Source organism: Vicugna pacos, chromosome X (genome assembly GCF_048564905.1).
Source record: "Vicugna pacos chromosome X, VicPac4, whole genome shotgun sequence".
NCBI lineage: Eukaryota > Metazoa > Chordata > Mammalia > Artiodactyla > Camelidae > Vicugna > Vicugna pacos.
This window is the reverse complement of record NC_133023.1, coordinates 107,163,044-107,187,500: the sequence shown is the minus strand read 5'-3', so window position 1 is coordinate 107,187,500 and position 24,457 is coordinate 107,163,044. Positions and strand designations below refer to the sequence as shown.

Below are 24,457 nucleotides of genomic sequence, written 5' to 3'. Positions count from 1 at the left end.
GTATGATATCAGTTTATACGTGGACTCTAAAAAATACAACAAACTAGTGACTATAACAAAGAAGCAGACTCATAGAGAACAAACTAGTGATTACCAGGGGGGAGGGGGGAGGGGCAATATAGGGGTGAGGGAGCGGGAGGTCCAAACTATTGGGTGTAAGCAAGGTTCAAGAACGTATTGCACAACAAGGGGTATATAACCAATATTTTCTCAGAACTGTAAATGAAATGTAATCTTTAAAAAAACTGTATAATAAAATAAAGTATATTGATATTTATTAAAACGAATAACATCTGAAGCATCACTAAGGGAAATGAAGATGATTTTCCATATCATTGTAGAGAACAGGAGCCCAGAGATGCTGTACACCGTGTTCCCTCCACCGGCCCGGGCACTCACTACCTAAAAGGCTGACTGCTTGCTCTTCAGACACACAGTGAAGAGTCAGCCTCACTTCCTGCCAGGCGGGAGAAGCTGCCAGACAGGGGCCTAGAAGGAGCCCAGCTGCAAGTCTGCCTCAGGCCCCCTCTTCCTCATCACTCACTCGCTCTTCAGACAGGGATGGGAAAGAACTGGGACCCCTTCTATTCACCCTGAGGAAATGTTCCAGGACTTGCAGCTTGCTGGTCTCCGTGTAGGCCCGGGGACCCCACAGGAACTCGTAGCGAGCGGGATCGCTGTTGGCCACCTGCCGGTACTCCACGTACCCCTCCTGCACCCACACGTTGGTGATGAGTTCCCTGGGCTCCCCGTAGATGAAGTGCTCCCTCCCAGCACACAGCCCCATCTTGCTAAGTGCTCGCCAGACTGCCTCCTCAGGAGCAAAGTCGCCCTCCAGGACAATCACACCCAGAAGTATCACCAGGAGGCCAGTGTTGGGCATGCTCTGCCCGTCGTCCTGCATGCCATCGTAGGTGAGGCCCAGGGTGGGGACCAGGACATACAAGTGCTCCCTGGGGTCCACCTCCTTCACATCCACCCCAAAGACCAGCTGCAGACACTCAGAGGCTTGGCTCAAGACCACAGGGAAGTGGTCCTGGTCATCTCTGAGGACCGCATTCAGCATTTCCTCTTTTGAGGTCGGCTGCTTTGTGCGGTACTTGTGGAGCAGGAAGCCCATCAGTTCAGCCATCATCAAATGTAATGCATCTTGGAGCCGGGACTCGGCATCTGCCGGGTCCTGCCCGGAGCTGGGCCCCTCCTCACCTTGGCTTCTGAGGCCATTGTCTTCCGACTGGCTCCATGGAGGGGCTGCCACGGCTGTGGGGGAGGGGCAGACACCCTGAGGGTTCTGCGTGGGACTGGGTGTCCCAGAATCAGCCGCCTCCTCGCCAGTGCCCAGGAACAGGACTGAGTAGGAAGACGACGAGGAGGAGGAGGAGGGAGACAACGGGGATGCGCCGCCCTCTTCCTCCTCCTCCTCCTCCTCCTCCTCGTCCTCGTCCTCCTCCTCCACCCAAATGTCCTGCTCATCCATGGAATCCTCAGCCTCTCTTGGGTCCTGAAAGTCGGCTTCAGTGTGGTGGAGGTCACGCATCTGAACGGGAGGCACGGTGAGTGGTGTCGGGCAGCTGAGTGGAGCGAGGCCAGGGGTGACAGATGGGGACCCACGGGCCTGGGGAAGAAAGGGAGTGTCAGCGGCCCGGGCTGAGAAACCCACCCTGGGGGGCTCTGACAAAGGCCACTTACAGGTCTCCTCTCCAGGGGTGCCCTCGGCCTCACAGGGGCTCTCCTCCTGGTGGACGGTCGTCTGTGAACCTGACAGGGGAAGTGAGGCGGCTCCTCAGGGTGCAGCCGGCACAGCCCGAGGCTTTGGGGGCGACAGGGGGTGGGTGGAGTGGACGTTGGCGTCGTGGGGTCCCCTCTGTTCCGGGAGCCCCCGGGCACACACTCAGGCCCCACACCTCACCTTCAGTCCTGGCACTGCCGGCCTCCTGTGCTCTGTGACCCGAGGACACGTGTCTCAGACCTAGGCCTTCACCTCCCGGTGTCTGGAGCCCCTGGGAGAGAAAGGAGGGGAGACCTGGGGTCTACACTGTGGCACAGCCCTGGACCCGCGTGCTGGCAGCAGGCCTGGGCTCTGGCAGGTTCCCACTCTTCTAGGGTGGGAGGTCCTCTCCGCGCTAACTCAGGGTCCTCACCGTGACTCCAAGCGGGACCTGGGATTCTGCGCTCCAACCACCTGAGGGCCCCGTCCTGATAGTAAGTCCCCGGTCTCTCTGAGCCCTGGATGCGGAAGTCAGGACAAATCCACGTGTGCTCATCCCGCCTGGGGGCCTCCCAGGGCTGACAGCAGGGGCAGGATCGGTTGCGTCCCCTCTGTTCTGGGGTTTCTGGTCCCCTCACTCCTCCCTCAGGGTCCTCCCCTTGACTCCTGGCAGGAGCTGAGATTCCCCCCTCAGCCCACCTGAGGCCCCGCCCGTCATTCCGGGACGCCAGTCCTTCCGAGACCCGCATTTCGGGAACTGCTGCCCGAGGTCCTCCCGCCCCATGGTCTCCCAGGACTGGCTCTGTTCTGGGGTCCAGGGTCCCTGAATGCTAACTCGCGGTCGTCACCTTCACTCCCAGGCGGCCCTGAGATTCTCTCCTCCGCAGACCTGAGGACCCGCCCTTTCACTATGTCCCCAGTCTGTCTGAGACTGGGATGCCGAAGTCAGGACAAACCACGTGGGCCTGTCCTCCCCTCGGGCCGCCGGACGGCTGAAAGCAAGGGCGCCTTTCTGTGGGGTGGCCACTTTTCTGGGTTCAGGGGCCCCTCCTTCCTCCTTCAGGGTCCTCACTTTGACTCAGGCGGCATGTAGCCTCCCCTTGGAACCCCCGAGGCCCCGCCCCTCATCCCAGGACCCCAGTCCCTCTGAGGCCCGGATGGCAGGAAATGCCGCCGGTGCTCACCCTGCCCCAAGGCCTCCAAGCCCCAACACTGTCCCGGGGTGCAGGAATCCTCCGTTCTCCCTCGGGGTCCTCACTTTGACTCAGGCGGCATGTAGCCTCCCCTTGGAACCCCCGAAGCCACGCCCCTCATCCCAGGACCCCAGTCCCTCCGAGACCCGGACGGCAGGAAATGCCGCCTGTGCTTGTTCCGACCTGTGGCCTCCCAGGACCGACTGTGTTTTGGGGTCCAGGGTCCTCACTGCTCGCTCACAGTCATCAGCTTCACTCCCAGTGGGACCTTGGATTCTCTCCTCTGCAGATCTGAGGGTCCCCCCACCCCCCATCTCACACTAAGTCCCCGGTCTCTCTGAGACCAGGGTGCCGCAGTCAGAGCACAACACGTGTGCCCACCCTGCCCTCGGGCCTCCGTACAGCTGCTAGCAAGGTTCCTTTTCTGTCGGAATGCCTCTTTTCCGGGTTAGAAAACCCCTCAGTTCTCCCTCAGGGTCGTCACTTAGGAGTCATGTGGTCTAGCCTCTGGCCACCCGAGGCCCCGCCCCTCACCCCAGGACCCCAGTCCCTCTGAGGCCCAGATGGCAGGAAATGCAGCTGGTGCTCACCCTGCCCCAAGGCCTCCAAGGCCCAACACTGTCCCGGGGTGCAGGAATCCTCCGTTCTCCCTCGGGGTCCTCACCTTGACTCAGGCGGCATGTGGTCTCCCCTCTGGCCACCCGAGGCCCCGCCCCTCATCCCAGGACCCCAGTCCCTCCGAGACCCGGATGTCAGGATGTCAGGGCCCCACGAGTGCTCATCACACCCAGGCCCTCCCAGGGCTGACAGCAGGGGCGGGATCTGTTTGGCCACTTCTGTCCTCCGTCAGGGTCCTCAGCTGCAGCCCTGGCGGTTCCTGGGACGCCCCCTTGTTGACCCGAGCCCACACCCTCACACCAATGCCCTCACTGCCCAGAGACCCCCAGGGGAGTCTGTGGACTCACATCAGGCCCCCAAGCCCAGGGCTTCCCAGGACCGTGGACGCCAGGGGCTGAGATGGATTCCCCGGGGGTCCCTCAGCCCTCCCTCTGCTCCCCACCTGGGCTCCAGGCTGGGCCTGGGCCCCTCCCTCTGCCCACCTCAGTTTGCTCCCCTTGGACCCAGGCCCCTCCACAGCCTGGACCCCCGAGAGGGAAGCGGGGGTGGGGGTTGGGGCACTGATCCCCGCCACCCTGCCTGCGGTCTCCCAGGGCTGACAGCGGAACCGACCTGGATTTATCCTGTTCCATTGATCTGTGTCCCTCCACACGGTTCCACCTTGACTCCTGGCAGCGCTGGGCTCCTTCCCTGTGCAGACCTGAAGCCGGCCTCCCTCACCCAGGCCCTCTCCTCCCTCACCCCCCAGGGAGGGGGCATCAGCGCCCGTCAGATCCGGACCCCGTGCCCGGGGCTCTCCCAGGGCTGTCGGGGGGGCCGGAGGTGGATTCCCTGTTTGGAATTCAGCCTCGGTGGGTGTTTCCTCCCTGCGATTTCCAGGACCATTCCTCATCTATGGCTTTGGATTCTGACCATCGAGGGGAGCTGACCCATCAGTGTAAGTGTCCAGCAGACAGTTTCCAAGAACACACCCCAGTAAATCCTACCCCAAGTTTGGGGCGGTTTCCAAACCTCTTCAACTATATATGCCAAGACTGAGTACACTGTGAGCCACATTAAACGCCACTCCTCCCTGCAGTTGGAGCATTCTGAGTGTTCTAGCAGCTCAGGCAGGATAAGCAGGTCTCTAAGCATCCCTGAACAAAGTACACCTTCCCTTCTCGCCCAGGAGATGTATCCACGATCCCAGAGGGCTTCTCAGAGCAATCTCCCACCTGACACGTTCCTCTCACCACTAACAAGTGCCGTCTGCACGTCTGCCTGCCGCCAACACCCAGCTTCATTACCATCACCTCCCACAGAAGGAGCCCCGCCCTCCCCCCACCCCAGCTTCCCAAAGCCCTGAACTGCCCTGGCGCTGGGCACTTACACTTGGGTGCTCTCTCCCGGACCCCCACCCCCTCGCCCTATTTTTCCTTGCCCTATGGGACTCAGGAGACATGTCACCAACTTCCCGATGTGACTGCGGCTCTTAGACTATCCTAGGTGTGGGCTGTCTGTCCTGCTTTTCCGAGTGTCCCCACAGCTAACACCGAGCCCTCCAGAGAGCAGAGGCTCGGTGTACGTCTGCGGATGAACTGAGAAGGTGAGCAGGGATCCTATTGATTCAGGTTGCCTTTCTCCTCCTTTCTTAACTGAGCCAGACAAATCCAGGTTATACACACATAATTATAATTTTATAGACTGACAGAAGAAAAGGGATAAGGAGCCAATAATTAACTATCTTTCACTTTTACTTCTCTCTCTCTTGACCCCACCGACTTTAGTGCTGATCACTCTCACATTTCCAAGTAAATTTCTATTCCAGTGCGGTGTTATCTACTTTGGCATCGCGAAGTATGATGGAAGCTTTCCCAATTTGTTTTACAAAATAGCAAAACTCAGTCTTGAGCTGCATAAGTACCAATACATGCATAATCAATATCATTCACAAACCAAGATACTGAAGCTTATTAAATATTATTATTAATATACAGAAATCTGTTGCATCTTATACACTAACAAAGGAGCATCAGAAAGAGAAATTAAGGAAACAATCCCATTTACCATCACATCAAAGAGAATAAAAATATCTAGTACTAAAGCTAGCTAAGGAGACCAAAGACCTGTACTCCAATAACTACAAGACACTGATGCGAGAAGCTGAAGATGACACCAACAGATGGAAAGATACACCGTGTTCTTGGATTGGAAGAATCAGTGTTGTTGACCATACAACCCAGTGGCCGTACTACCCAAGGCAATCTACAGATTCAAAGCAATCCCTGTCAAAATAACAATGGCATTTTTCTCAGAACCAGAACCAATAACTTAAAAAAGTGTACGGAAAAAGAAAAGAACCCCAATAGCTAAAACAATCTTGAGAATGAAGAACAGAGCGGGAGGAATCATGCTCCCTGACTTTAGACTATATTACAGAGCTGTAGTAATCAAAACAGTGCGGCACTGGCCCCCAAACAGACACACAGATCAATGGAACAGGATAAAGAGGCGAGAAGAAAACCCACACACTTACCGTCAATTAATCTACAACAAAGGGAGCAAGGATATTGAATGGAGAAAAGACAGTCTCTTCAATAAGTGGTTCTGGGAAAACTGGACAGCTACCTGTCAAAGAACGAACTTAGAACATTCTCTAACACCATACACATAAATAAACTCAAGATAGATTAAAGATCTACATTCAAGACTGGATACTATAATACTCCTAGAGGAAAACATAGGCAGAACCCTCTCTGACGTAAATTACAGCAATAACGTTTTCGATCCATCTCCTAAAACAAAGGAAATAAAAGGAAAAATAAACAGCGGGGACCTAATTATACTTAAAAGCTTCTGCACAGCAAAGGAATCCACTGACTAAATAAAAAAAACAACCTACAGAAGGGGAGAAAATATTTGCAAATGATACAACTGACAAGGGAGCAATAACCACCGTTTATAGACAGCTCATACAATTCAACATCAAAAAGACAAATGACCCAACTAAAAACGGGCAGAACAACAGAATAGACATCTGTCCAAAGAGGAAATGCAGGTGGCCAGCAGGCACGTGAAAAGATGCTCAGTGTAACTAATCATCAGGGAAATGCAAATCAAAACCACAATGAGATATCACCGCATACCTGTCAGAATGGCTACCTTCAAAAAGAACGCAAAGAGCAAATGTTGGCGAAGATGTGGAGAAAAGGGATCCCTCCTACACTGTTGGTGCGGATGTAAATTGGTGTGGCCATTGTGGAAAACAGTATGCCGTTTCTCAAGAAACTAAAAAGAGAACCACCAAGTGACCCAGCAATTCCATTCCTGGGTATATATCTCAAAAAAAAAAAGATACTAATTTGAAAAGATACACGCACCCAATATTCATAGCAGCGTTATCTACAATTGCCAAGATGTGGAAGGAACCTAAATGTCCATCAGCAGATGAATGGATACACACAAAGACACACACACACACACACACAAACACACATATGGAATACTAGTCAGCCATAAAAAACAAAATTTTGCCGTTTGCAGCAACATGGATGGACTTGGAGGACATTATGCTAAGTGAAATAAATCAGACAGAGAAAGACAAATACTGTATGATATCAGTTTATACGTGGACTCTAAAAAATACAACAAACTAGTGACTATAACAAAGAAGCAGACTCATAGAGAACAAACTAGTGATTACCAGGGGGGAGGGGGGAGGGGCAATATAGGGGTGAGGGAGCGGGAGGTCCAAACTATTGGGTGTAAGCAAGGTTCAAGAACGTATTGCACAACAAGGGGTATATAACCAATATTTTCTCAGAACTGTAAATGAAATGTAATCTTTAAAAAAACTGTATAATAAAATAAAGTATATTGATATTTATTAAAACGAATAATATCTGAAGCATCACTAAGGGAAATGAAGATGAATTTCCATATCATTGTAGAGAACAGGAGCCCAGAGATGCTGTACACCGTGTTCCCCCCACCGGCCCGGGCCCTCACTACCTAAAAGGCTGACTGCTTGCTCTTCAGACACACAGTGAAGAGTCAGCCTCACTTCCTGCCCGGCGGGAGAAGCTGCCGGACAGGGGCCTAGAAGGAGCCCAGCTGCAAGTCTGCCTCAGGCCCCCTCTTCCTCATCACTCACTCGCTCTTCAGACAGGGATGGGAAAGAACTGGGACCCCTTCTATTCACCCTGAGGAAATGTTCCAGGACTTGCAGCTTGCTGGTCTCCGTGTAGGCCCGGGGACCCCACAGGAACTCGTAGCGAGCGGGATCGCTGTTGGCCACCTGCCGGTACTCCACGTACCCCTCCTGCACCCACACGTTGGTGATGAGTTCCCTGGGCTCCCCGTAGATGAAGTGCTCCCTCCCAGCACACAGCCCCATCTTGCTAAGTGCTCGCCAGACTGCCTCCTCAGGAGCAAAGTCGCCCTCCAGGACAATCACACCCAGAAGTATCACCAGGAGGCCAGTGTTGGGCATGCTCTGCCCGTCGTCCTGCATGCCATCGTAGGTGAGGCCCAGGGTGGGGACCAGGACATACAAGTGCTCCCTGGGGTCCACCTCCTTCACATCCACCCCAAAGACCAGCTGCAGACACTCAGAGGCTTGGCTCAAGACCACAGGGAAGTGGTCCTGGTCATCTCTGAGGACCGCATTCAGCATTTCCTCTTTTGAGGTCGGCTGCTTTGTGCGGTACTTGTGGAGCAGGAAGCCCATCAGTTCAGCCATCATCAAATGTAATGCATCTTGGAGCCGGGACTCGGCATCTGCCGGGTCCTGCCCGGAGCTGGGCCCCTCCTCACCTTGGCTTCTGAGGCCATTGTCTTCCGACTGGCTCCATGGAGGGGCTGCCACGGCTGTGGGGGAGGGGCAGACACCCTGAGGGTTCTGCGTGGGACTGGGTGTCCCAGAATCAGCCGCCTCCTCGCCAGTGCCCAGGAACAGGACTGAGTAGGAAGACGACGAGGAGGAGGAGGAGGGAGACAACGGGGATGCGCCGCCCTCTTCCTCCTCCTCCTCCTCCTCCTCCTCGTCCTCGTCCTCCTCCTCCACCCAAATGTCCTGCTCATCCATGGAATCCTCAGCCTCTCTTGGGTCCTGAAAGTCGGCTTCAGTGTGGTGGAGGTCACGCATCTGAACGGGAGGCACGGTGAGTGGTGTCGGGCAGCTGAGTGGAGCGAGGCCAGGGGTGACAGATGGGGACCCACGGGCCTGGGGAAGAAAGGGAGTGTCAGCGGCCCGGGCTGAGAAACCCACCCTGGGGGGCTCTGACAAAGGCCACTTACAGGTCTCCTCTCCAGGGGTGCCCTCGGCCTCACAGGGGCTCTCCTCCTGGTGGACGGTCGTCTGTGAACCTGACAGGGGAAGTGAGGCGGCTCCTCAGGGTGCAGCCGGCACAGCCCGAGGCTTTGGGGGCGACAGGGGGTGGGTGGAGTGGACGTTGGCGTCGTGGGGTCCCCTCTGTTCCGGGAGCCCCCGGGCACACACTCAGGCCCCACACCTCACCTTCAGTCCTGGCACTGCCGGCCTCCTGTGCTCTGTGACCCGAGGACACGTGTCTCAGACCTAGGCCTTCACCTCCCGGTGTCTGGAGCCCCTGGGAGAGAAAGGAGGGGAGACCTGGGGTCTACACTGTGGCACAGCCCTGGACCCGCGTGCTGGCAGCAGGCCTGGGCTCTGGCAGGTTCCCACTCTTCTAGGGTGGGAGGTCCTCTCCGCGCTAACTCAGGGTCCTCACCGTGACTCCAAGCGGGACCTGGGATTCTGCGCTCCAACCACCTGAGGGCCCCGTCCTGATAGTAAGTCCCCGGTCTCTCTGAGCCCTGGATGCGGAAGTCAGGACAAATCCACGTGTGCTCATCCCGCCTGGGGGCCTCCCAGGGCTGACAGCAGGGGCAGGATCGGTTGCGTCCCCTCTGTTCTGGGGTTTCTGGTCCCCTCACTCCTCCCTCAGGGTCCTCCCCTTGACTCCTGGCAGGAGCTGAGATTCCCCCCTCAGCCCACCTGAGGCCCCGCCCGTCATTCCGGGACGCCAGTCCTTCCGAGACCCGCATTTCGGGAACTGCTGCCCGAGGTCCTCCCGCCCCATGGTCTCCCAGGACTGGCTCTGTTCTGGGGTCCAGGGTCCCTGAATGCTAACTCGCGGTCGTCACCTTCACTCCCAGGCGGCCCTGAGATTCTCTCCTCCGCAGACCTGAGGACCCACCCTTTCACTATGTCCCCAGTCTGTCTGAGACTCGGATGCGGAAGTCAGGACAAACCACGTGGGCCTGTCCTCCCCTCGGGCCGCCGGACGGCTGAAAGCAAGGGCGCCTTTCTGTGGGGTGGCCACTTTTCTGGGTTCAGGGGCCCCTCCTTCCTCCTTCAGGGTCCTCACTTTGACTCAGGCGGCATGTAGCCTCCCCTTGGAACCCCCGAGGCCCCGCCCCTCATCCCAGGACCCCAGTCCCTCTGAGGCCCGGATGGCAGGAAATGCCGCCGGTGCTCACCCTGCCCCAAGGCCTCCAAGCCCCAACACTGTCCCGGGGTGCAGGAATCCTCCGTTCTCCCTCGGGGTCCTCACTTTGACTCAGGCAGCATGTAGCCTCCCCTTGGGACCCCTGAAGCCCCGCCCCTCATCCCAGGACCCCAGTCCCTCGAGACCCGGATGGCAGGAAATGCTGCCTGTGCTTATTCCGACCTGTGGCCTCCCAGGACCGACTGTGTTTTGGGGTCGAGGGTCCTCATTGCTCGCTCACAGTCGTCAGCTTCACTCCCAGTGGGAACTTGGATTCTCTTCTCTGCAGATCTGAGGGTCCCCCCACCCCCCATCTCACAGTAAGTCCCCGGTCTCTCTGAGACAGGGTGCCGCAGTCAGAGCACAACACGTGTGCCCACCCTGCCCTCGGGCCTCCGTACAGCTGCTAGCAAGGTTCCTTTTCTGTCGGAATGCCTCTTTTCCGGGTTAGAAAACCCCTCAGTTCTCCCTCAGGGTCGTCACTTAGGAGTCATGTGGTCTAGCCTCTGGCCACCCGAGGCCCCGCCCCTCACCCCAGGACCCCAGTCCCTCTGAGGCCCAGATGGCAGGAAATGCAGCTGGTGCTCACCCTGCCCCAAGGCCTCCAAGGCCCAACACTGTCCCGGGGTGCAGGAATCCTCCGTTCTCCCTCGGGGTCCTCACCTTGACTCAGGCGGCATGTGGTCTCCCCTCTGGCCACCCGAGGCCCCGCCCCTCATCCCAGGACCCCAGTCCCTCCGAGACCCGGATGTCAGGATGTCAGGGCCCCACGAGTGCTCATCACACCCAGGCCCTCCCAGGGCTGACAGCAGGGGCGGGATCTGTTTGGCCACTTCTGTCCTCCGTCAGGGTCCTCAGCTGCAGCCCTGGCGGTTCCTGGGACGCCCCCTTGTTGACCCGAGCCCACACCCTCACACCAATGCCCTCACTGCCCAGAGACCCCCAGGGGAGTCTGTGGACTCACATCAGGCCACCAAGCCCAGGGCTTCCCAGGACCGTGGACGCCAGGGGCTGAGATGGATTCCCCGGGGGTCCCTCAGCCCTCCCTCTGCTCCCCACCTGGGCTCCAGGCTGGGCCTGGGCCCCTCCCTCTGCCCACCTCAGTTTGCTCCCCTTGGACCCAGGCCCCTCCACAGCCTGGACCCCCGAGAGGGAAGCGGGGGTGGGGGTTGGGGCACTGATCCCCGCCACCCTGCCTGCGGTCTCCCAGGGCTGACAGCGGAACCGACCTGGATTTATCCTGTTCCATTGATCTGTGTCCCTCCACACGGTTCCACCTTGACTCCTGGCAGCGCTGGGCTCCTTCCCTGTGCAGACCTGAAGCCGGCCTCCCTCACCCAGGCCCTCACCTCTCTCACCCCCCAGGGAGGGGGCATCAGCACCCGTCAGATCCGGACCCCGTGCCCGGGGCTCTCCCAGGGCTGTCGGGGGGGCCGGAGGTGGATTCCCTGTTTGGAATTCAGCCTCGGTGGGTGTTTCCTCCCTGCGATTTCCAGGACCATTCCTCATCTATGGCTTTGGATTCTGACCATCGAGGGGAGCTGACCCATCTGTGTAAGTGTCCAGCAGACAGTTTCCAAGAACACACCCCAGTAAATCCTACCCCAAGTTTGGGGCGGTTTCCAAACCTCTTCAACTATATATGCCAAGACTGAGTACACTGTGAGCCACATTAAACGCCACTCCTCCCTGCAGTTGGAGCATTCTGAGTGTTCTAGCAGCTCAGGCAGGATAAGCAGGTCTCTAAGCATCCCTGAACAAAGTACACCTTCCCTTCTCGCCCAGGAGATGTATCCACGATCCCAGAGGGCTTCTCAGAGCAATCTCCCACCTGACACGTTCCTCTCACCACTAACAAGTGCCGTCTGCACGTCTGCCTGCCGCCAACACCCAGCTTCATTACCATCACCTCCCACAGAAGGAGCCCCGCCCTCCCCCCAGCTTCCCAAAGCCCTGAACTGCCCTGGCGCTGGGCACTTACACTTGGGTGCTCTCTCCCGGACCCCCACCCCCTCGCCCTATTTTTCCTTGCCCTATGGGACTCAGGAGACATGTCACCAACTTCCCGATGTGACTGCGGCTCTTAGACTATCCTAGGTGTGGGCTGTCTGTCCTGCTTTTCCGAGTGTCCCCACAGCTAACACCGAGCCCTCCAGAGAGCAGAGGCTCGGTGTACGTCTGCGGATGAACTGAGAAGGTGAGCAGGGATCCTATTGATTCAGGTTGCCTTTCTCCTCCTTTCTTAACTGAGCCAGACAAATCCAGGTATACACACATAATTATAATTTTATAGACTGACAGAAGAAAAGGGATAAGGAGCCAATAATTAACTATCTTTCACTTTTACTTCTCTCTCTCTTGACCCCACCGACTTTAGTGCTGATCACTCTCACATTTCCAAGTAAATTTCTATTCCAGTGCGGTGTTATCTACTTTGGCATCGCGAAGTATGATGGAAGCTTTCCCAATTTGTTTTACAAAATAGCAAAACTCAGTCTTGAGCTGCATAAGTACCAATACATGCATAATCAATATCATTCACAAACCAAGATACTGAAGCTTATTAAATATTATTATTAATATACAGAAATCTGTTGCATCTTATACACTAACAAAGGAGCATCAGAAAGAGAAATTAAGGAAACAATCCCATTTACCATCACATCAAAGAGAATAAAAATATCTAGTACTAAAGCTAGCTAAGGAGACCAAAGACCTGTACTCCAATAACTACAAGACACTGATGCGAGAAGCTGAAGATGACACCAACAGATGGAAAGATACACCGTGTTCTTGGATTGGAAGAATCAGTGTTGTTGACCATACAACCCAGTGGCCGTACTACCCAAGGCAATCTACAGATTCAAAGCAATCCCTGTCAAAATAACAATGGCATTTTTCTCAGAACCAGAACCAATAACTTAAAAAAGTGTACGGAAAAAGAAAAGAACCCCAATAGCTAAAACAATCTTGAGAATGAAGAACAGAGCGGGAGGAATCATGCTCCCTGACTTTAGACTATATTACAGAGCTGTAGTAATCAAAACAGTGCGGCACTGGCCCCCAAACAGACACACAGATCAATGGAACAGGATAAAGAGGCGAGAAGAAAACCCACACACTTACCGTCAATTAATCTACAACAAAGGGAGCAAGGATATTGAATGGAGAAAAGACAGTCTCTTCAATAAGTGGTTCTGGGAAAACTGGACAGCTACCTGTCAAAGAACGAACTTAGAACATTCTCTAACACCATACACATAAATAAACTCAAGATAGATTAAAGATCTACATTCAAGACTGGATACTATAATACTCCTAGAGGAAAACATAGGCAGAACCCTCTCTGACGTAAATTACAGCAATAACGTTTTCGATCCATCTCCTAAAACAAAGGAAATAAAAGGAAAAATAAACAGCGGGGACCTAATTATACTTAAAAGCTTCTGCACAGCAAAGGAATCCACTGACTAAATAAAAAAACAACCTACAGAAGGGGAGAAAATATTTGCAAATGATACAACTGACAAGGGAGCAATAACCACCGTTTATAGACAGCTCATACAATTCAACATCAAAAAGACAAATGACCCAACTAAAAACGGGCAGAACAACAGAATAGACATCTGTCCAAAGAGGAAATGCAGGTGGCCAGCAGGCACGTGAAAAGATGCTCAGTGTAACTAATCATCAGGGAAATGCAAATCAAAACCACAATGAGATATCACCGCATACCTGTCAGAATGGCTACCTTCAAAAAGAACGCAAAGAGCAAATGTTGGCGAAGATGTGGAGAAAAGGGATCCCTCCTACACTGTTGGTGCGGATGTAAATTGGTGTGGCCATTGTGGAAAACAGTATGCCGTTTCTCAAGAAACTAAAAAGAGAACCACCAAGTGACCCAGCAATTCCATTCCTGGGTATATATCTCAAAAAAAAAAAAGATACTAATTTGAAAAGATACACGCACCCAATATTCATAGCAGCGTTATCTACAATTGCCAAGATGTGGAAGGAACCTAAATGTCCATCAGCAGATGAATGGATACACACAAAGACACACACACACACACACACAAACACACATATGGAATACTAGTCAGCCATAAAAAACAAAATTTTGCCGTTTGCAGCAACATGGATGGACTTGGAGGACATTATGCTAAGTGAAATAAATCAGACAGAGAAAGACAAATACTGTATGATATCAGTTTATACGTGGACTCTAAAAAATACAACAAACTAGTGACTATAACAAAGAAGCAGACTCATAGAGAACAAACTAGTGATTACCAGGGGGGAGGGGGGAGGGGCAATATAGGGGTGAGGGAGCGGGAGGTCCAAACTATTGGGTGTAAGCAAGGTTCAAGAACGTATTGCACAACAAGGGGTATATAACCAATATTTTCTCAGAACTGTAAATGAAATGTAATCTTTAAAAAAACTGTATAATAAAATAAAGTATATTGATATTTATTAAAACGAATAACATCTGAAGCATCACTAAGGGAAATGAAGATGAATTTCCATATCATTGTAGAGAACAGGAGCCCAGAGATGCTGTACACCGTGTTCCCCCCACCGGCCCGGGCCCTCACTACCTAAAAGGCTGACTGCTTGCTCTTCAGACACACAGTGAAGAGTCAGCCTCACTTCCTGCCCGGCGGGAGAAGCTGCCGGACAGGGGCCTAGAAGGAGCCCAGCTGCAAGTCTGCCTCAGGCCCCCTCTTCCTCATCACTCACTCGCTCTTCAGACAGGGATGGGAAAGAACTGGGACCCCTTCTATTCACCCTGAGGAAATGTTCCAGGACTTGCAGCTTGCTGGTCTCCGTGTAGGCCCGGGGACCCCACAGGAACTCATAGCGAGCGGGATCGCTGTTGGCCACCTGCCGGTACTCCACGTACCCCTCCTGCACCCACACGTTGGTGATGAGTTCCCTGGGCTCCCCGTAGATGAAGTGCTCCCTCCCAGCACACAGCCCCATCTTGCTAAGTGCTCGCCAGACTGCCTCCTCAGGAGCAAAGTCGCCCTCCAGGACAATCACACCCAGAAGTATCACCAGGAGGCCAGTGTTGGGCATGCTCTGCCCGTCGTCCTGCATGCCATCGTAGGTGAGGCCCAGGGTGGGGACCAGGACATACAAGTGCTCCCTGGGGTCCACCTCCTTCACATCCACCCCAAAGACCAGCTGCAGACACTCAGAGGCTTGGCTCAAGACCACAGGGAAGTGGTCCTGGTCATCTCTGAGGACCGCATTCAGCATTTCCTCTTTTGAGGTCGGCTGCTTTGTGCGGTACTTGTGGAGCAGGAAGCCCATCAGTTCAGCCATCATCAAATGTAATGCATCTTGGAGCCGGGACTCGGCATCTGCCGGGTCCTGCCCGGAGCTGGGCCCCTCCTCACCTTGGCTTCTGAGGCCATTGTCTTCCGACTGGCTCCATGGAGGGGCTGCCACGGCTGTGGGGGAGGGGCAGACACCCTGAGGGTTCTGCGTGGGACTGGGTGTCCCAGAATCAGCCGCCTCCTCGCCAGTGCCCAGGAACAGGACTGAGTAGGAAGACGACGAGGAGGAGGAGGAGGGAGACAACGGGGATGCGCCGCCCTCTTCCTCCTCCTCCTCCTCCTCCTCCTCGTCCTCGTCCTCCTCCTCCACCCAAATGTCCTGCTCATCCATGGAATCCTCAGCCTCTCTTGGGTCCTGAAAGTCGGCTTCAGTGTGGTGGAGGTCACGCATCTGAACGGGAGGCACGGTGAGTGGTGTCGGGCAGCTGAGTGGAGCGAGGCCAGGGGTGACAGATGGGGACCCACGGGCCTGGGGAAGAAAGGGAGTGTCAGCGGCCCGGGCTGAGAAACCCACCCTGGGGGGCTCTGACAAAGGCCACTTACAGGTCTCCTCTCCAGGGGTGCCCTCGGCCTCACAGGGGCTCTCCTCCTGGTGGACGGTCGTCTGTGAACCTGACAGGGGAAGTGAGGCGGCTCCTCAGGGTGCAGCCGGCACAGCCCGAGGCTTTGGGGGCGACAGGGGGTGGGTGGAGTGGACGTTGGCGTCGTGGGGTCCCCTCTGTTCCGGGAGCCCCCGGGCACACACTCAGGCCCCACACCTCACCTTCAGTCCTGGCACTGCCGGCCTCCTGTGCTCTGTGACCCGAGGACACGTGTCTCAGACCTAGGCCTTCACCTCCCGGTGTCTGGAGCCCCTGGGAGAGAAAGGAGGGGAGACCTGGGGTCTACACTGTGGCACAGCCCTGGACCCGCGTGCTGGCAGCAGGCCTGGGCTCTGGCAGGTTCCCACTCTTCTAGGGTGGGAGGTCCTCTCCGCGCTAACTCAGGGTCCTCACCGTGACTCCAAGCGGGACCTGGGATTCTGCGCTCCAACCACCTGAGGGCCCCGTCCTGATAGTAAGTCCCCGGTCTCTCTGAGCCCTGGATGCGGAAGTCAGGACAAATCCACGTGTGCTCATCCCGCCTGGGGGCCTCCCAGGGCTGACAGCAGGGGCAGGATCGGTTGCATCCCCTCTGTTCTGGGGTTTCTGGTCCCCTCACTCCTCCCTCAGGGTCCTCCCCTTGACTCCTGGCAGGAGCTGAGATTCCCCCCTCAGCCCACCTGAGGCCCCGCCCGTCATTCCGGGACGCCAGTCCTTCCGAGACCCGCATTTCGGGAACTGCTGCCCGAGGTCCTCCCGCCCCATGGTCTCCCAGGACTGGCTCTGTTCTGGGGTCCAGGGTCCCTGAATGCTAACTCGCGGTCGTCACCTTCACTCCCAGGCGGCCCTGAGATTCTCTCCTCCGCAGACCTGAGGACCCGCCCTTTCACTATGTCCCCAGTCTGTCTGAGACTCGGATGCGGAAGTCAGGACAAACCACGTGGGCCTGTCCTCCCCTCGGGCCGCCGGACGGCTGAAAGCAAGGGCGCCTTTCTGTGGGGTGGCCACTTTTCTGGGTTCAGGGGCCCCTCCTTCCTCCTTCAGGGTCCTCACTTTGACTCAGGCGGCATGTAGCCTCCCCTTGGAACCCCCGAGGCCCCGCCCCTCATCCCAGGACCCCAGTCCCTCTGAGGCCCGGATGGCAGGAAATGCCGCCGGTGCTCACCCTGCCCCAAGGCCTCCAAGCCCCAACACTGTCCCGGGGTGCAGGAATCCTCCGTTCTCCCTCGGGGTCCTCACTTTGACTCAGGCAGCATGTAGCCTCCCCTTGGGACCCCTGAAGCCCCGCCCCTCATCCCAGGACCCCAGTCCCTCGAGACCCGGATGGCAGGAAATGCTGCCTGTGCTTATTCTGACCTGTGGCCTCCCAGGACCGACTGTGTTTTGGGGTCGAGGGTCCTCATTGCTCGCTCACAGTCGTCAGCTTCACTCCCAGTGGGAACTTGGATTCTCTTCTCTGCAGATCTGAGGGTCCCCCCACCCCCCATCTCACAGTAAGTCCCCGGTCTCTCTGAGACAGGGTGCCGCAGTCAGAGCACAACACGTGTGCCCACCCTGCCCTCGGGCCTCCGTACAGCTGCTAGCAAGGTTCCTTTTCTGTCGGAATGCCTCTTTTCCGGGTTAGAAAACCCCTCAGTTCTCCCTCAGGGTCGTCACTTAGGAGTCATGTGGTCTAGCCTCTGGCCACCCGAGGCCCCGCCCCTCACCCCAGGACCCCAGTCCCTCTGAGGCCCAGATGGCAGGAAATGCAGCTGGTGCTCACCCTGCCCCAAGGCCTCCAAGGCCCAACACTGTCCCGGGGTGCAGGAATCCTCCGTTCTCCCTCGGGGTCCTCACCTTGACTCAGGCGGCATGTGGTCTCCCCTCTGGCCACCCGAGGCCCCGCCCCTCATCCCAGGACCCCAGTCCCTCCGAGACCCGGATGTCAGGATGTCAGGGCCCCACGAGTGCTCATCACACCCAGGCCCTCCCAGGGCTGACAGCAGGGGCGGGATCTGTTTGGCCACTTCTGTCCTCCGTCAGGGTCCTCAGCTGCAGCCCTGGCGGTTCCTGGGACGCCCCCTTGTTGACCCGAGCCCACACCCTCACACCAATGCCCTCACTGCCCAGAGACCCCCAGGGGAGTCTGTGGACTCACATCAGGCCACCAAGCCCAGGGCTTCCCAGGACCGTGGACGCCAGGGGCTGAGATGGATTCCCCGGGGGTCCCTCAGCCCTCCCTCTGCTCCCCACCTGGGCTCCAGGCTGGGCCTGGGCCCCTCCCTCTGCCCACCTCAGTTTGCTCCCCTTGGACCCAGGCCCCTCCACAGCCTGGACCCCCGAGAGGGAAGCGGGGGTGGGGGTTGGGGCACTGATCCCCGCCACCCTGCCTGCGGTCTCCCAGGGCTGACAGCGGAACCGACCTGGATTTATCCTGTTCCATTGATCTGTGTCCCTCCACACGGTTCCACCTTGACTCCTGGCAGCGCTGGGCTCCTTCCCTGTGCAGACCTGAAGCCGGCCTCCCTCACCCAGGCCCTCACCTCTCTCACCCCCCAGGGAGGGGGCATCAGCACCCGTCAGATCCGGACCCCGTGCCCGGGGCTCTCCCAGGGCTGTCGGGGGGGCCGGAGGTGGATTCCCTGTTTGGAATTCAGCCTCGGTGGGTGTTTCCTCCCTGCGATTTCCAGGACCATTCCTCATCTATGGCTTTGGATTCTGACCATCGAGGGGAGCTGACCCATCTGTGTAAGTGTCCAGCAGACAGTTTCCAAGAACACACCCCAGTAAATCCTACCCCAAGTTTGGGGCGGTTTCCAAACCTCTTCAACTATATATGCCAAGACTGAGTACACTGTGAGCCACATTAAACGCCACTCCTCCCTGCAGTTGGAGCATTCTGAGTGTTCTAGCAGCTCAGGCAGGATAAGCAGGTCTCTAAGCATCCCTGAACAAAGTACACCTTCCCTTCTCGCCCAGGAGATGTATCCACGATCCCAGAGGGCTTCTCAGAGCAATCTCCCACCTGACACGTTCCTCTCACCACTAACAAGTGCCGTCTGCACGTCTGCCTGCCGCCAACACCCAGCTTCATTACCATCACCTCCCACAGAAGGAGCCCCGCCCTCCCCCCACCCCAGCTTCCCAAAGCCCTGAACTGCCCTGGCGCTGGGCACTTACACTTGGGTGCTCTCTCCCGGACCCCCACCCCCTCGCCCTATTTTTCCTTGCCCTATGGGACTCAGGAGACATGTCACCAACTTCCCGATGTGACTGCGGCTCTTAGACTATCCTAGGTGTGGGCTGTCTGTCCTGCTTTTCCGAGTGTCCCCACAGCTAACACCGAGCCCTCCAGAGAGCAGAGGCTCGGTGTACGTCTGCGGATGAACTGAGAAGGTGAGCAGGGATCCTATTGATTCAGGTTGCCTTTCTCCTCCTTTCTTAACTGAGCCAGACAAATCCAGGTATACACACATAATTATAATTTTATAGACTGACAGAAGAAAAGGGATAAGGAGCCAATAATTAACTATCTTTCACTTTTACTTCTCTCTCTCTTGACCCCACCGACTTTAGTGCTGATCACTCTCACATTTCCAAGTAAATTTCTATTCCAGTGCGGTGTTATCTACTTTGGCATCGCGAAGTATGATGGAAGCTTTCCCAATTTGTTTTACAAAATAGCAAAACTCAGTCTTGAGCTGCATAAGTACCAATACATGCATAATCAATATCATTCACAAACCAAGATACTGAAGCTTATTAAATATTATTATTAATATACAGAAATCTGTTGCATCTTATACACTAACAAAGGAGCATCAGAAAGAGAAATTAAGGAAACAATCCCATTTACCATCACATCAAAGAGAATAAAAATATCTAGTACTAAAGCTAGCTAAGGAGACCAAAGACCTGTACTCCAATAACTACAAGACACTGATGCGAGAAGCTGAAGATGACACCAACAGATGGAAAGATACACCGTGTTCTTGGATTGGAAGAATCAGTGTTGTTGACCATAGAACCCAGTGGCCGTACTACCCAAGGCAATCTACAGATTCAAAGCAATCCCTGTCAAAATAACAATGGCATTTTTCTCAGAACCAGAACCAATAACTTAAAAAAGTGTACGGAAAAAGAAAAGAACCCCAATAGCTAAAACAATCTTGAGAATGAAGAACAGAGCGGGAGGAATCATGCTCCCTGACTTTAGACTATATTACAGAGCTGTAGTAATCAAAACAGTGCGGCACTGGCCCCCAAACAGACACACAGATCAATGGAACAGGATAAAGAGGCGAGAAGAAAACCCACACACTTACCGTCAATTAATCTACAACAAAGGGAGCAAGGATATTGAATGGAGAAAAGACAGTCTCTTCAATAAGTGGTTCTGGGAAAACTGGACAGCTACCTGTCAAAGAACGAACTTAGAACATTCTCTAACACCATACACATAAATAAACTCAAGATAGATTAAAGATCTACATTCAAGACTGGATACTATAATACTCCTAGAGGAAAACATAGGCAGAACCCTCTCTGACGTAAATTACAGCAATAACGTTTTCGATCCATCTCCTAAAACAAAGGAAATAAAAGGAAAAATAAACAGCGGGGACCTAATTATACTTAAAAGCTTCTGCACAGCAAAGGAATCCACTGACTAAATAAAAAAACAACCTACAGAAGGGGAGAAAATATTTGCAAATGATACAACTGACAAGGGAGCAATAACCACCGTTTATAGACAGCTCATACAATTCAACATCAAAAAGACAAATGACCCAACTAAAAACGGGCAGAACAACAGAATAGACATCTGTCCAAAGAGGAAATGCAGGTGGCCAGCAGGCACGTGAAAAGATGCTCAGTGTAACTAATCATCAGGGAAATGCAAATCAAAACCACAATGAGATATCACCGCATACCTGTCAGAATGGCTACCTTCAAAAAGAACGCAAAGAGCAAATGTTGGCGAAGATGTGGAGAAAAGGGATCCCTCCTACACTGTTGGTGCGGATGTAAATTGGTGTGGCCATTGTGGAAAACAGTATGCCGTTTCTCAAGAAACTAAAAAGAGAACCACCAAGTGACCCAGCAATTCCATTCCTGGGTATATATCTCAAAAAAAAAAAGATACTAATTTGAAAAGATACACGCACCCAATATTCATAGCAGCGTTATCTACAATTGCCAAGATGTGGAAGGAACCTAAATGTCCATCAGCAGATGAATGGATACACACAAAGACACACACACACACACACACAAACACACATATGGAATACTAGTCAGCCATAAAAAACAAAATTTTGCCGTTTGCAGCAACATGGATGGACTTGGAGGACATTATGCTAAGTGAAATAAATCAGACAGAGAAAGACAAATACTGTATGATATCAGTTTATACGTGGACTCTAAAAAATACAACAAACTAGTGACTATAACAAAGAAGCAGACTCATAGAGAACAAACTAGTGATTACCAGGGGGGAGGGGGGAGGGGCAATATAGGGGTGAGGGAGCGGGAGGTCCAAACTATTGGGTGTAAGCAAGGTTCAAGAACGTATTGCACAACAAGGGGTATATAACCAATATTTTCTCAGAACTGTAAATGAAATGTAATCTTTAAAAAAACTGTATAATAAAATAAAGTATATTGATATTTATTAAAACGAATAACATCTGAAGCATCACTAAGGGAAATGAAGATGAATTTCCATATCATTGTAGAGAACAGGAGCCCAGAGATGCTGTACACCGTGTTCCCCCCACCGGCCCGGGCCCTCACTACCTAAAAGGCTGACTGCTTGCTCTTCAGACACACAGTGAAGAGTCAGCCTCACTTCCTGCCCGGCGGGAGAAGCTGCCGGACAGGGGCCTAGAAGGAGCCCAGCTGCAAGTCTGCCTCAGGCCCCCTCTTCCTCATCACTCACTCGCTCTTCAGACAGGGATGGGAAAGAACTGGGACCCCTTCTATTCACCCTGAGGAAATGTTCCAGGACTTGCAGCTTGCTGGTCTCCGTGTAGGCCCGGGGACCCCACAGGAACTCGTAGCGAGCGGGATCGCTGTTGGCCACCTGCCGGTACTCCACGTACCCCTCCTGCACCCACACGTTGGTGATGAGTTCCCTGGGCTCCCCGTAGATGAAGTGCTCCCTCCCAGCACACAGCCCCATCTTGCTAAGTGCTCGCCAGACTGCCTCCTCAGGAGCAAAGTCGCCCTCCAGGACAATCACACCCAGAAGTATCACCAGGAGGCCAGTGTTGGGCATGCTCTGCCCGTCGTCCTGCATGCCATCGTAGGTGAGGCCCAGGGTGGGGACCAGGACATACAAGTGCTCCCTGGGGTCCACCTCCTTCACATCCACCCCAAAGACCAGCTGCAGACACTCAGAGGCTTGGCTCAAGACCACAGGGAAGTGGTCCTGGTCATCTCTGAGGACCGCATTCAGCATTTCCTCTTTTGAGGTCGGCTGCTTTGTGCGGTACTTGTGGAGCAGGAAGCCCATCAGTTCAGCCATCATCAAATGTAATGCATCTTGGAGCCGGGACTCGGCATCTGCCGGGTCCTGCCCGGAGCTGGGCCCCTCCTCACCTTGGCTTCTGAGGCCATTGTCTTCCGACTGGCTCCATGGAGGGGCTGCCACGGCTGTGGGGGAGGGGCAGACACCCTGAGGGTTCTGCGTGGGACTGGGTGTCCCAGAATCAGCCGCCTCCTCGCCAGTGCCCAGGAACAGGACTGAGTAGGAAGACGACGAGGAGGAGGAGGAGGGAGACAACGGGGATGCGCCGCCCTCTTCCTCCTCCTCCTCCTCCTCCTCCTCGTCCTCGTCCTCCTCCTCCACCCAAATGTCCTGCTCATCCATGGAATCCTCAGCCTCTCTTGGGTCCTGAAAGTCGGCTTCAGTGTGGTGGAGGTCACGCATCTGAACGGGAGGCACGGTGAGTGGTGTCGGGCAGCTGAGTGGAGCGAGGCCAGGGGTGACAGATGGGGACCCACGGGCCTGGGGAAGAAAGGGAGTGTCAGCGGCCCGGGCTGAGAAACCCACCCTGGGGGGCTCTGACAAAGGCCACTTACAGGTCTCCTCTCCAGGGGTGCCCTCGGCCTCACAGGGGCTCTCCTCCTGGTGGACGGTCGTCTGTGAACCTGACAGGGGAAGTGAGGCGGCTCCTCAGGGTGCAGCCGGCACAGCCCGAGGCTTTGGGGGCGACAGGGGGTGGGTGGAGTGGACGTTGGCGTCGTGGGGTCCCCTCTGTTCCGGGAGCCCCCGGGCACACACTCAGGCCCCACACCTCACCTTCAGTCCTGGCACTGCCGGCCTCCTGTGCTCTGTGACCCGAGGACACGTGTCTCAGACCTAGGCCTTCACCTCCCGGTGTCTGGAGCCCCTGGGAGAGAAAGGAGGGGAGACCTGGGGTCTACACTGTGGCACAGCCCTGGACCCGCGTGCTGGCAGCAGGCCTGGGCTCTGGCAGGTTCCCACTCTTCTAGGGTGGGAGGTCCTCTCCGCGCTAACTCAGGGTCCTCACCGTGACTCCAAGCGGGACCTGGGATTCTGCGCTCCAACCACCTGAGGGCCCCGTCCTGATAGTAAGTCCCCGGTCTCTCTGAGCCCTGGATGCGGAAGTCAGGACAAATCCACGTGTGCTCATCCCGCCTGGGGGCCTCCCAGGGCTGACAGCAGGGGCAGGATCGGTTGCGTCCCCTCTGTTCTGGGGTTTCTGGTCCCCTCACTCCTCCCTCAGGGTCCTCCCCTTGACTCCTGGCAGGAGCTGAGATTCCCCCCTCAGCCCACCTGAGGCCCCGCCCGTCATTCCGGGACGCCAGTCCTTCCGAGACCCGCATTTCGGGAACTGCTGCCCGAGGTCCTCCCGCCCCATGGTCTCCCAGGACTGGCTCTGTTCTGGGGTCCAGGGTCCCTGAATGCTAACTCGCGGTCGTCACCTTCACTCCCAGGCGGCCCTGAGATTCTCTCCTCCGCAGACCTGAGGACCCGCCCTTTCACTATGTCCCCAGTCTGTCTGAGACTCGGATGCGGAAGTCAGGACAAACCACGTGGGCCTGTCCTCCCCTCGGGCCGCCGGACGGCTGAAAGCAAGGGCGCCTTTCTGTGGGGTGGCCACTTTTCTGGGTTCAGGGGCCCCTCCTTCCTCCTTCAGGGTCCTCACTTTGACTCAGGCGGCATGTAGCCTCCCCTTGGAACCCCCGAGGCCCCGCCCCTCATCCCAGGACCCCAGTCCCTCTGAGGCCCGGATGGCAGGAAATGCCGCCGGTGCTCACCCTGCCCCAAGGCCTCCAAGCCCCAACACTGTCCCGGGGTGCAGGAATCCTCCGTTCTCCCTCGGGGTCCTCACTTTGACTCAGGCAGCATGTAGCCTCCCCTTGGGACCCCTGAAGCCCCGCCCCTCATCCCAGGACCCCAGTCCCTCGAGACCCAGATGGCAGGAAATGCTGCCTGTGCTTATTCTGACCTGTGGCCTCCCAGGACCGACTGTGTTTTGGGGTCGAGGGTCCTCATTGCTCGCTCACAGTCGTC

At 55.4% G+C, this 24,457-nt stretch overlaps 4 protein-coding genes across 4 annotated transcripts; all 4 read right to left on the bottom strand.

Moving 5' to 3' along the window:
* Positions 1-312: 312 nt before the first annotated feature.
* Positions 313-6,484, bottom strand: LOC140691803 (melanoma-associated antigen 8-like). The gene is made up of 5 exons (XM_072955938.1): positions 6,475-6,484; positions 1,910-1,962; positions 1,690-1,758; positions 1,457-1,615; positions 313-1,417 (listed from the first exon to the last, which is right to left on the bottom strand). Exons 1-5 carry the CDS (start codon positions 6,482-6,484, stop codon positions 518-520), a joined length of 1,191 nt encoding a protein of 396 aa, XP_072812039.1. The 3' UTR covers positions 313-517.
* A 1,080-nt stretch (positions 6,485-7,564) lies between these two features.
* On the bottom strand, positions 7,565-10,237 carry LOC140691802 (melanoma-associated antigen 8-like). Its single transcript, XM_072955937.1, has 5 exons — positions 10,198-10,237; positions 9,017-9,069; positions 8,797-8,865; positions 8,564-8,722; positions 7,565-8,524 (listed from the first exon to the last, which is right to left on the bottom strand). Exons 1-5 carry the CDS (start codon positions 10,235-10,237, stop codon positions 7,625-7,627), a joined length of 1,221 nt encoding a protein of 406 aa, XP_072812038.1. The 3' UTR covers positions 7,565-7,624.
* A 4,392-nt stretch (positions 10,238-14,629) lies between these two features.
* LOC140691801 (melanoma-associated antigen 8-like) lies at positions 14,630-16,169 on the bottom strand (the record flags this gene model as incomplete). Its single annotated transcript, XM_072955936.1, has 4 exons — positions 14,630-15,623; positions 15,663-15,821; positions 15,896-15,964; positions 16,116-16,169. Coding segments are annotated over 4 exons (1,182 nt in total), but the record flags the coding sequence as incomplete, so codon positions are not given.
* Positions 16,170-21,649: 5,480 nt separating this feature from the next.
* LOC140691800 (melanoma-associated antigen 8-like) lies at positions 21,650-23,272 on the bottom strand (the record flags this gene model as incomplete). The annotated part of the gene is made up of 4 exons (XM_072955935.1): positions 21,650-22,726; positions 22,766-22,924; positions 22,999-23,067; positions 23,219-23,272. Coding segments are annotated over 4 exons (1,182 nt in total), but the record flags the coding sequence as incomplete, so codon positions are not given.
* Positions 23,273-24,457: the final 1,185 nt, after the last annotated feature.

Bases quoted from the DNA above. Each gene is read 5' to 3' on its own strand.
- LOC140691803 (XM_072955938.1), bottom strand. The intron at 1,759-1,909 runs GTGAGGTGTGGG...TTCCCCTGTCAG, and splicing joins CGGCAGTGCCAGGACTGAAG to GTTCACAGACGACCGTCCAC. The intron at 1,418-1,456 runs GTGGAGGAGGAG...GAGGAGGAGGAG, and splicing joins TGGATGAGCAGGACATTTGG to GAGGAGGAAGAGGGCGGCGC.
- LOC140691802 (XM_072955937.1), bottom strand. From the start codon at position 10,237: ATGAGGACCCTCGACCCCAAAACACAGTCGGTCCTGGGAG. The intron at 8,866-9,016 runs GTGAGGTGTGGG...TTCCCCTGTCAG, and splicing joins CGGCAGTGCCAGGACTGAAG to GTTCACAGACGACCGTCCAC. The intron at 8,723-8,796 runs GTAAGTGGCCTT...TTTCTTCCCCAG, and splicing joins CACCCCTGGAGAGGAGACCT to GCCCGTGGGTCCCCATCTGT.